General features: G+C 42.7%; 1 protein-coding gene across 10 annotated transcripts in view; it reads left to right on the plus strand.

Annotated features, from left to right (window-relative positions):
• Window positions 1-12071, plus strand: part of DAAM2 (dishevelled associated activator of morphogenesis 2) — a 134869-nt gene that overhangs the window by 69106 nt on the left and 53692 nt on the right. For all 10 annotated transcript variants that reach the window (XR_012715298.1, XR_012715299.1, XR_012715301.1 and 7 more), the window contains exons 8-14: window positions 1791-1894; window positions 2749-2815; window positions 3887-4004; window positions 4807-4945; window positions 6169-6227; window positions 6549-6733; window positions 7320-7634. Coding sequence is in view for 6 of the 10 variants with exons in the window: in XM_075267330.1 (XP_075123431.1) it covers window positions 1791-1894; window positions 2749-2815; window positions 3887-4004; window positions 4807-4945; window positions 6169-6227; window positions 6549-6733; window positions 7320-7634 (987 nt within the window). In the remaining 4 variants the exon portion in view is untranslated. The remainder of the gene's footprint in view (window positions 1-1790; window positions 1895-2748; window positions 2816-3886; window positions 4005-4806; window positions 4946-6168; window positions 6228-6548; window positions 6734-7319; window positions 7635-12071) is intronic.

Consider the following 12071-nt stretch of genomic DNA (forward strand, 5'->3'; position numbering starts at 1 on the left):
GATAGATGATAGATAGACAGACAGACAGACAGATAGATAGATAGATAGATAGATAGATAGATAGATAGATAGATCTTTGGCATTAGATTAGTTAATCTTGCCTTCTGGCTTTAAGTACTTGAGAGGGCAGGAAATGAATATTGGCTTTTGACATAAATGTGGCGGAGATTTTTCCACCATAGAAGTTTCTGAGAATCTCTGGATGTTCTCATGCAGGAAGCAATGAACTCGGAAATCCTGGGATTACTTTCTGCAGGACAGAGAACATATGGCCGGGGTGGGAGATGCTTCTTCACGTAGACTGCGGTTTTCTGTGGCGGCCTGGTCAGTGTCACCACAGAGACATCATAACAATGTGTCCGCAGTGATCTAGATCTTCTAGAAGGTTTATAAGATCCCGGCAGGGCGATTTGTCTTGGTTGAGGGTTGTCTAGATATATGGAGGTGTCTTTCTGTAGGTTACCAGCAGTGACTGTGCCCAGCTCACAATCTGCAGGACATAAAGGCCCAGAAGCTGAGATATAAGGTTCTGTGTGTAAGGCCTCGGACTGTCCTTGTACTGCCTGGGACATGGACCCCCCCCTCCAATACAGACTGTCAGGACCCTAGGCAGATATGTGGCCCCCAGCCCTAAACCATGACATCAATTCTGAATGATGGTGAAGAGGGGTTAATGGAAGCATCCCTGGCGGCCCATGCAGGTGGCCCATGCCCAGTGGTCTAGGCCCTGGTGTCACTTACCTCCTAAGGCCTCAGCACTGTCTGAGAGTGGCAGCTGGAGTGTGAGGATTGTGAATGCAGCTCTGGGGGTGACTGTAGTGTGAGGATTGTGAATACAGCTCTGGGGGTGACTGTAGTGTGAGGATTGTGAATGCAGCTCTGGGGGTGACTGTAGTGTGAGAATTGTGAATGCAGCTCGGGGGGTGACTGTAGTGTGAGGATTGTGAATGCAGCTCTGGGGGTGACTGTAGTGTGAGAATTGTGAATGCAGCTCGGGGGGTGACTGTAGTGTGAGGATTGTGAATGCAGCTCTGGGGGTGACTGTAGTGTGGGAATTGTGAATGCAGCTCTGGGGGTGACTGTAGTGTGAGGATTGTGAATGCAGCTCTGGGGGTGACTGTAGTGTGAGGATTGTGAATGCAGCTCTGGGGGTGACTGTAGTGTGAGGATTGTGAATGCAGCTCTGAATGTTAGTGGCTCAGCATGTAGGACAGTATATTCATCCTCTAGATATATCATCCAGTCACCGCGTTCATCGATTTCTGTTCTGCTCAGGTATAACATAAAGGATTTATAGTGCAGGTGGCAGAAGCTTGACATGTGCTCTGCGGTCAGTGGGGAATCATGTAGGATAGACATGGGCCTGATGGATAGGCTGTAAGCTGGGCAGATGTCTCGTGCCAGGAGGATGTTTAGGAGGAATCAGGTCTTCTGCGCTGTAGAGTTAGATTATTGGCTACAGAGCAGCACTGGGTCTATAGCGCTGGCAGATGTCACAGGTCACAGAAGGAAGAAGACTGGAAAGAAGAAGAGAGGTAAGTATGATGGGGGGGATGGGGGTGGGTGGGTAGTAGTGATGTTCTGTTTCCGGAAACGGGGAAACAGATCGTCACTGGATAACCAGCAAATAATCCTGGGGCGGTCGCATGACATGACAGGGATAGGGGTAAATATACATTTTTGATAAATTATGGTATTTAGAAACTAGTCAGGGGAGGGGGTTTAGATTAGTGTAGTGATTTCCATTTATCCCGACAACCCCTTTAAGCCTCTTCTCTTCTCTTTTGAAGGATAATCTTGAGTTCCGGCTCCATCTACGATACGAGTTCCTTATGTTGGGGATCCAGCCGGTCATTGACAAGCTAAGACAACATGAGAACGCCACCCTGGACAGGTAAGAGCTGAGCTTTTATCCATCCTCATCTTCTTTACCCCTCTCATTCTTCCCTTTCCTTTTCTTTCTACTTTCCCACTTTCTATCTTTCACACCTCCCTTTTGTCTTTCCTCTGTCATTTCAACCTTTCTCTTCCCTTCCCTTTCCTTTCCTTTCTTTTCCTTTCCTTTCCTTCCTCCCTTCCCCCTCCTATGTTTTTTTTCTTCGTGTCCTTCCCTCTTGCACTTGTCTTTCCTTCCTTCTTCCCTCCCTCCCTTCCTTCCTTTCCTTTTCCTCCTTCCTCTCCTTTCCCTTCCTTTTTTCCTTCTTTCCTTTCCCTTCCCTTCCTTCCTCTCCTTTCCCTCCCTCCCTTCCTCTCCCTTCCTCTCCCTTCCTCTTCCTTCCTCTCCTTTCCTTCCTTTCCTTCCTTTCCTTCCTTTCCTTCCTTCTCCTTCCCTTTCCTTCCCTTTCTTTCTTTCTTCTTCCTTTCCCTTCCTCCATCCCTTCCCTCCTTCTAAATTTTTTTTTTTTCTCCGTGTCCTTCCCTCTTGCACTTACGTCTTTCCTTCTAATCTCTTTTCTTCCCAGATATCCATTATTCATTTTTTCTGTTTCTTCCTTCACTTCTTCTGCTTTCCCTTTCCCTCTGTTTCTTCCCTCCTCTCCGATTCTCTTGCCAATGATGTTTTTCTGGGCAGATTTGTCCATTTTCACCCGTAGAATCTACAAGTAATTTTAGATGGATATTATGGATAATATATTTTATAATATTTATATTGATCAAGATACAGACGTTAATTGTATCCAATGTATCACTGAATGTATCCTCTATCTGTATACAATGTAATATTCATTGTATCTGCTCTTGTCCCAGACATTTGGACTTCTTTGAGATGGTGAGGAATGAGGACGAGGTGGAGTTGGCCAAGAGGTTTGACCTGGTGAGTGCTGGAGACATCGAGGTCTTTCCCTCCATCTTTATTTCTTGGTTCTTTGGAGATTACAAACAAACTGATGACAAATCCAGATAATATTGTCAGCCTTATGCTGTGTAGTGTAAAATCTGCCCCTTCATGGAAACCATCAGCAAGAAGAATGCCTGATACTGATGGATATTGTTATTGTTTATGTTTATTCTTTTCTTGACACTCAGATAGTTAGATAGATACTATAGATAATTCCCTTGCTATTCCTTGTGTGCTATGTCTATCTTCGCTATATCACTGGCGGTCCCGCACGGTTTGTCACCCTCCGTCACCTCCGCGTCCCCCTCATTAGTTGCCTCCTGTTCTACATTAGTCTGGACTGTAATGGATTAGTGAGTTCTCGGGATTAGATCCAGGATTAATGATGTTCGTGTTTCCAATTATCGACATTTCTACATTTTGGCCTCTTCTGCTTGTCTAGTAATTCGTTTATTTGCCTAGACAACAGGCGGGGCTAGAAGGCAATGTGTGGGGGTCTGTAGGGCGAGGTGGGGGAGGGTCTGTAGAGCTAAGTGTGGGGGGCTGCAGGGCGAGGTGGGGGGGTCTTTAGAGCTATGTGTGGGGGGGCTGCAGGAGAGATGGGGGGTCTGTAGGGTTATGTTTGGGGGCTTCAGGGTGAGGTGGGGGGTCTGTAGAGCTATGTGGGGGGCTGCAGGGCAAGATGAAGGGGTACTGATTGTCACTGAACCTGCTCACAATTGACCACGTGTGATTCTGCACCATGTGGGCGTGGTCTGCTCTATGTCCCTTCCACTGTTCACCACACCTGGGGGGGGGCGCTGTCCTTCTGTTGATACACAAACCTCTTAATAACTGAATTATTTGCAGCCAGCCTTGGGGGTTTTACCCCTTGAGTAGTCGCATTACTCATTAGTCTTAATCCACAGGGTGCTTGGTCTCCAATCGCAGCTGATCTGTAGGTGTGCTGTGAGGGGGCGGGGCTTATTAATAATGCTGACCATGTGACCTATCAGTCATGCGCAGGCGCTGTGTACTTGTGTCATCCGTATCTTGCTCTTTGCATAGGAACACATCGATACCAAGAGCGCGACGGAGATGTTTGAGCAGATAAAGAAGAAGCTGAAGCACACGGACGGCTACCCCTACCTGCTGTCCATCCTCCAGCACTGTCTGCAGATGCCGTGTCAGTATCCTCAGTATCGCCGGCACTCCCATCATCATTTTCATTTATTCTCTCCCTATGTATGCACAGACGCCTCACCATATTACAGGGTTTAAAGTCTTTCATGAACAGAATGCCAGAATGACAGTAAAGACTGACACACAGGCAGTACAGATGGAGACAGGGATACTATGGCCTTTTTAAGTCATTTTGGGGAAAACTTCAGATACAGCGCGGCCCTCTGGTGTTTCCCTGGTTGTCGGGTGCCCAGTTCCAGGGAGGACGTCTAGGACTCCTTTACTCCTGACACCATGAACAGATGACACTTTTGGGCCTATGTTATTATGCTTGTAGAAATATTAGATTCCATGTAAAGTAAAGTGTGAATCCGCAGTCGATGTAAAATAATCTAAGAATATGGGCAACGTTTCGGGCTCTGAATGCCCTTCATCAGGCTGATTGGAAGTATCGGAGGGCATAAGCCGCCTCCCACTTGTCCAGGACCAACACATGTCTCCGCCTCTTTTCCTTCCTTGTTTTGGACCCCTGGCCGTCTTCATATCCTGATATTCCGAGACTTCATACTTTACATGGATTCTAAGATCTCTGCACCAATAAGGAGATGAGCTGATAAGTTCATGTGGAGCAAAGTCTGACAACCTCAGCAGGTAAAGTCATGGCAGTCAGGGGTTGTCACCCAGACTATGTTCCTATGTCAGAGACCATCTCAGTGACCCCTTGATAGTAAAGCCAAAGACCCCATAGGAAGTGGAAGACTCGGAAGCCCCCAGGTCTTGTTCTCATTGTCTCTTCCTGACCACAGATAAGCGGAGCGGCAGCAATCTGCAGCAGTGGCAGCTCCTGGATCGGATCCTACAGCAGATCGTCCTCCAGGATGAGAAGGGCGAGGACCCCGATGTGGCCGTGCTGGAGAACTTCAATGTCAAGAACATCATTAAGATGTAGGTGAAACATTGTAGAAGCCCTAGAGGGTCTAGTTCTATAGGGAGCCTACAATGTAGAGTATAAGAGGGGGCTTAACCTCTTCTGATCTATAGTGCCTAAAATTCTATAGAGCTTTTAGAGGGTTTAGAAAACTTAATTTATATAGAACTTCTAGAGGTCCTCAATTCTATATAGGGTCTAAAGGTCTCCGGTTATATAGAGCGTCTAGAGGTCCTCAATTCTATATAGGGTCTAGAGGTCTCTGGTTATATAGAGCGTCTAGAGGTCCTCAATTCTATATAGGATCTAGAGGTCTCTGGTTATATAGAGCGTCTAGAGGTCCTCAATTCTATATAGGGTCTAGAGGTCTCTGGTTATATAGAGCGTCTAGAGGTCCTCAATTCTATATAGGATCTAGAGGTCTCCAGGTACATAGAGTTTCGAGAGGTCCTCAAATCTATAGATGGGTTTAGAGGTCTTCAGGTCTACAGAGGGTCTAGAGTTCTCCATTATATAGAGCTGTTAGAGATCCTCAGTTGTATAGGTGATCTAGAGGTCTTCATGTATATAAAGTTGCTAGAGGTCTTAAGTGATATAAAGCTTCTACAGGTCCTCGGGTGTAATGAGGAGCTACACAATATTAAGCATCTTCAGTTCCACACAATTCTAGACGTCTTCAGTTCCACCTGGTACTTTGCCCTGATCGTTCTTGCCTCTGCCTTTGCACAGAGTGTCTAGCCTTGTCGTCGTCCATAGAGTTATGTTCACACTATCACGTCCAGCTTCCTCCAGCACTGAGGACACTTCTGGTTTCAGTAACATTATATGATCCACCTCCCAGATCATCGCTGGACCCCATAACAACGTGTGGTCAGAGTTACACTGTGGAGATCTCCAAAGCTGGAGGACCCGATTATATGGCCAATCCCAAGCCCCACCAATGTAAGACCCACCTACCCCCGCCGTGTGCATCCACACCTCCCTGACCCACCTACCGGCCTCACACAGGCTGTTTATTGGCTCTCTCACACATTGCACAATTGTCAGCAGTTTAGAGAGCGCCCCCTAGTTGTTACAGATGATGAAGTCTAGTGATGTCCTGGAGTCACAACTCAATATATAATTGTCCCCATGATGTAGGGGGCGCCACCACATATAGGTGCTGACCGGTGACCCGGTTCTACGCCCTGTCAGCATCTGGGATTATTTTCTAAGAGATTTAACCCTTCTGTTCCTGCAGGTTAGTGAATGAGAATGAAGTCAAGCAATGGCGAGAGCAGGCGGAGAAGTTCAGGAAAGGTGGGTGTTCTCCTTTAAATGGTTTATTGTATTCTGGAATCTTCATCTAATTGTGGAAGGGGTTAATGTAAGTGAACATCTCAGGGCAATTCCCCTCCCCCTGCCGCTTTGATTCACCACCCTTGGTCAGAGCATGGCAGATGTTTTTCACCTATTTGGGTGGGGGTTATAGTTCTGAATAAAATTTTAGAACTACCAAGTAAAGACTGACACACACTGGTAGCAATAGGGTGGGGGAAAGAAACCAGCAGACAATCTAGCAATGGCTGGTGGGAATATTATAGGGTGAATGTTCATCCTCTTTTTATTGTTGCGTCTTAGAACACGTAGAGCTCGCAAGCCGACTGGAGAAGAAAGAGCGGGAATGTGAGACCAAGACCCAGGAGAAGGAGGACATGATGAAGACCCTAAACAAGATGAAGGACAAGCTGCAGAAGGAGTCAGGCGAGCTGCGCCTGGCCAGAGATCAGATGGTGGAGCTCATGTCTCAGCTGAATGAGCACTCGGTATGGGGGTGTCCAGGTGGTGAACTCTTGGGAGAGCAGCTATGGGGGCAGGTTAAAGAGGAACATTCACCTACTCCACCAATTCCAGTTCTTATCATCGGTTACTAGCCGCCCCCCTGCTGATTCTGGCACAGCTGGAATTTTCTCTCTTGCCCCCACCATTCCCAAGTAACAAGTGCAGGTAGTTTTGGTGCTATTTCAGCTCTGTACTGTCAGGTGGGTGGGGCAAGGCAGAAGGGTGTGACTCTGAGCTCTGACATTGGATGCCACTGATTGGAGGTCTGAGTCACACCTCCTTGCCTGGTCCTGCCCTTTTGACAGTGCAGAGACTAAATAGTATATCAGGCACCAAAACTAACAGCACTGACTGGTCAGGAATGGTGGGGGCGAGAGGAATACTGTGCCAGAATCAGAGGCGGGAAGGGCTATCAATAGAGCTGGACGTGGAGGAGGTGAAAGGTTCTCTAAATCTGTGTAAGTTGGATTTCATTCTCTACTTGTATTGATGATGTATAATACTCCAGAGCTGCACTCAGAATTCTCCTGTTTACTGAAGGTTGACTCTTTTCTTTTTTCTCTCCTCCAGACTGGTGGTCCTCTCTCCTTCCCTCCTCCGCCACCTCCAGGTGGACCTATGTCTCTTCCTCTACCATTACCTGAGAATTTTCCGCCACCTCCCCCACCACCACCACTGCAGTCCTTCTCCTGTTTTCCACCAGCTCCGCCTCCTCCACCACCGCCTGGAGGACCCCCACCACCCCCTGGAGCACCTCCATTCTTTGGGATGGGCCTGCAGGCTCCACCTCTCCAATCCTTCACATGCGGAACCAACCTAAGGAAGAAATCCATTCCCCAACCATCGCACCCACTGAAGTCTTTTAACTGGTCCAAACTGAGTGAGGTATGCAGCCCCTCCCCCTTTACTACAACTATGGGCCATAGGATTGGGGTTATACTGTACAGGGCAGGGGGTTGGTTGTTCAGCTGGGGAGAATATATACTGTACCTCTGTATATATGGAGACCCCCGCTTGCTCCTCCCTGCCATGCCCCCGGATTCTGGGTGGCTGCGCTGCGTTCCAGAGCTTCTGGACGTATTTATCTCATTAAGGCCTGGGATGTGTCGACAACTCAGAGACAGACTGACAATTACACGCTAGTTACAGGGCTCTAGTGTCGGGATTATCCGTCTCCTGGATGAGGCTCAAGTCTTATTAAATATTACAAAATCTTATTTATAAAAGTGATATCATCAAGGAGGAAGGAAGAACAATAGAAGAGAATCGCCACGTAGGCCGGGCCTTAAAGGGGCGATGCACAGGCCATAGAAATATGTACATATCAGGTACAGGGAGTGCAGCTCAGGGGGTAATAAGAACTAACAAGGTGACACCCACCAATGACATCACTAAATCTCACATGACTATATCACTACCTTCATATGATGACATCACTAAATCTCACATGACATCACTACCTCTCACATAATAACATCACTGCCTTCATATAATGACATTGCTATCTCACAATGATTACATCACTACCAACTCATGATATCATTACTAATGTTCACAAGATGGTATCACAGGCAGAGAGTTTTATACTACACTAGATTTATCACAGTGACTGATGCCTGACTAAACAGTCTTATACTGCACCAGATTTATCACAGTGACTGATGTCTGCCTAAACAGTCTTATACTACACTAGATTTATTACAGTGGCTGATGCGGACTAAACAGTCTTATACTACACCAGATTTATCACAGTGACTGATGCCTGACTAAACAGTCTTATACTACAACAGATTTATCACAGTGACTGATGCTGACTAAACAGTCTTATACTACACTAGATTTATCACAGTGACTGAAGCCTGACTAAACAGTCTTATACTGCACCAGATTTATCACAGTGACTGATGTCTGCCTAAACAATCTTATACTACACTAGATTTATTACAGTGACTGATGCTGACTAAACAGTCTTATACTGCACCAGATTTATCACAGTGACTGATGTCTGCCTAAACAATCTTATACTACACTAGATTTATTACAGTGGCTGATGCTGACTAAACAGTCTTATACTACACCAGATTTATCACAGTGACTGATGCCTGACTAAACAGTCTTATACTACACCAAATTTATCACAGTGACTGATGCCTGACTAAACAGTCTTATACTACACCAGATTTATCACAGTCCCTGTTGCCTGACCAGACAGTCTTTTACTACAACAGATTTATCACAGTCCCTGATGTTTGAGTAAACAGTCTTATACTTCACCAGATTTATCACAGTGACTGATGCTATATGATATATCTAGAGTATTGTTAGACTATAGCCTAAGTTTATACCTCCTATTCGTTGTTTTAAAAGTTTTTGGCACATTTTTGTTTTGTTCTTGGCTGGTAAGGGGAGATTTGGAGTAGCACAGAGCAGACTGGTGTGGGGGAGATCTGGGCTCTTGCAGGAAGGGTTAATCTTGATAAATCTACCCCAGTGTCCATTAACCTTCCCCACTCTGCACTGCTGGATTGTGCCCCGAGTGCCTACTGAGACCTCCTCTGGGCTGGGGTTTCCCTTTATGGCCTCTTTTCTGGATTTCGACATTCTCCCAGATTCCTCATCCTCCATGGTCCCTGATAACAATGATGAGCTCTGGTTTCACATGCTGAGGCCCCACAAAAGCCCGGGGGCCCGGAGGAATGCAACAGGAAAGTCTGTATGACAAGGATTTGTACAGAACATGGAGCGATGTGGGTAGGAATATAGAACTGCCTGGTGCAGGACAGTCTAGGATGACATCGAGGGTGTTACAGGAGCTCCCTCTAGTGGCCACATAGGGAATTGTTACAGAATAGAAGTGAGCATATGCACATATACTGTACATACAGTACAAACCAAAAGTTTGGACACACCTTCTCATTCAAAGAGTTTTCTGTATTTTCATGACTATGACAATTGTAGATTCACACTGAAGCCATCAAAACTATGAAGTAACACATATGGAATTATATACTTACCAAAAAAGTGTGACACAACTGACAATCTGTCTTATATTCTTGGTTCTTCAGAGTAGCCACCTTTTGCTTTGATTACTGCTTTGCACACTCAATTTTTCCTCAGTCATATTCTTGTACATAGTAGCAGTATTATAGTAGTTATATTCTTGTACATAGGAGCAGTATTATAGTAGTTATATTCTTGTACATAGGAGCAGTATTATAGTAGTTATATTCTTGTACATAGGAGTAGTATTATAGTAGTTATATTCTTGTACATATGAGCAGTATTATAGTAGTTATATTCTTGTACATATGAGCAGTATTATAGTAGTTATATTCTTGTACATAGGAGGTAGTATTATAGTAGTTATATTCTTGCACATAGGAGTAGTATTATAGTAGTTATATTCTTGTACATAGGAGTAGTATTATAGTAGTTATATTCTTGTACATAGGAGGTAGTATTATAGTAGTTATATTCTTGTACATAGGTGTAGTATTATAGTAGTTATATTCTTGTACATAGGAGTAGTATTATAGTAGTTATATTCTTGTACATAGGAGTAATATTATAGTAGTTATATTCTTGTACATAGGAGGCAGTATTATAGTAGTTATATTCTTGTACATAGGAGCAGTAGTATAGTAGTTATATTCTTATACATAGGAGCAGTATAATAGTAGTTATATTCTTATACATAGGAGCAGTATTATAGTAGTTATATTCTTGTACATAGGAGTAGTATTATGGTAGTTATATTCTTGTACATAGGTGTAGTATTATAGTAGTTATATTCTTGTACATAGGAGGTAGTATTATAGTAGTTATATTCTTGTACATAGGAGTAGTATTATAGTAGTTATATTCTTGTACATAGGAGTAATATTATAGTAGTTATATTCTTGTACATAGGAGTAGTATTATAGTAGTTATATTCTTGTACATAGGAGTAATATTATAGTAGTTATATTCTTGTACATAGGAGGCAGTATTATAGTAGTTATATTCTTGTACATAGTAGCAGTATTATAGTAGTTATATTCTTGTACATAGGAGCAGTATAATAGTAGTTATATTCTTATACATAGGAGCAGTATTATAGTAGTTATATTCTTGTACATAGGAGTAGTATTATGGTAGTTATATTCTTGTACATAGGAGGTAGTATTATAGTAGGTATATTCTTGTACATATGAGTAGTATTATCGTAGTTATATTCTTGTACATAGGAGTAGTATTATAGTAGTTATATTCTTGTACATAGGAGGTAGTATTATAGTAGTTATATTCTTGTATATAGGAAGTAATATTATAGTAGTTATATTCTTGTACATAGGAGCAGTATTATAGTAGTTATATTCTTGTACACAGGAGTAGTATTATAGTAGTTATATTCTTGTACATAGGAGTAGTATTATAGTAGTTATATTCTTGTACATAGGAGTAGTATTATGGTAGTTATATTCTTGTATATAGGAGCAGTATTATAGTAGGTATATTCTTGTACATATGAGTAGTATTATCGTAGTTATATTCTTGTACATAGGAGTAGTATTATAGTAGTTATATTCTTGTACATAGGAGGTAGTATTATAGTAGTTATATTCTTGTACATAGGTGTAGTATTATAGTAGTTATATTCTTGTACATAGGAGTAGTATTATAGTAGTTATATTCTTGTACATAGGAGCAGTATTATAGTAGTTATATTCTTGTACATAGGGGGCAGTATTATCGTAGTTATATTCTTGTACATAGGAGGTAGTATTATAGTAGTTATATTCTTGTACATAGGAGTAGTATTATAGTAGTTATATTCTTGTACATAGGAGTAGTATTATAGTAGTTATATTCTTGTACATATGAGCAGTATTATAGTAGTTATATTCTTGTACATAGTAGCAGTATTATAGTAGTTATATTCTTGTACATAGGGGGCAGTATTATCGTAGTTATATTCTTGTACATAGGAGGTAGTATTATAGTAGTTATATTCTTGTACATAGGAGGTAGTATTATAGTAGTTATATTCTTGCACATAGGAGTAGTATTATAGTAGTTATATTCTTGTACATAGGAGTAGTATTATAGTAGTTATATTCTTGTACATAGGAGGTAGTATTATAGTAGTTATATTCTTGTACATAGGTGTAGTATTATAGTAGTTATATTCTTGTACATAGTAGCAGTATTATAGTAGTTATATTCTTGTACATAGGAGTAGTATTATGGTAGTTATATTCTTGTATATAGGAGCAGTATTATAGTAGTTATATTCTTGTACATATGAGTAGTATTATCGTAGTTATATTCTTGTACATAGGA

Source organism: Leptodactylus fuscus, chromosome 3, assembly GCF_031893055.1.
Source record: "Leptodactylus fuscus isolate aLepFus1 chromosome 3, aLepFus1.hap2, whole genome shotgun sequence".
NCBI classification, from domain to species: Eukaryota; Metazoa; Chordata; class Amphibia; order Anura; family Leptodactylidae; genus Leptodactylus; species Leptodactylus fuscus.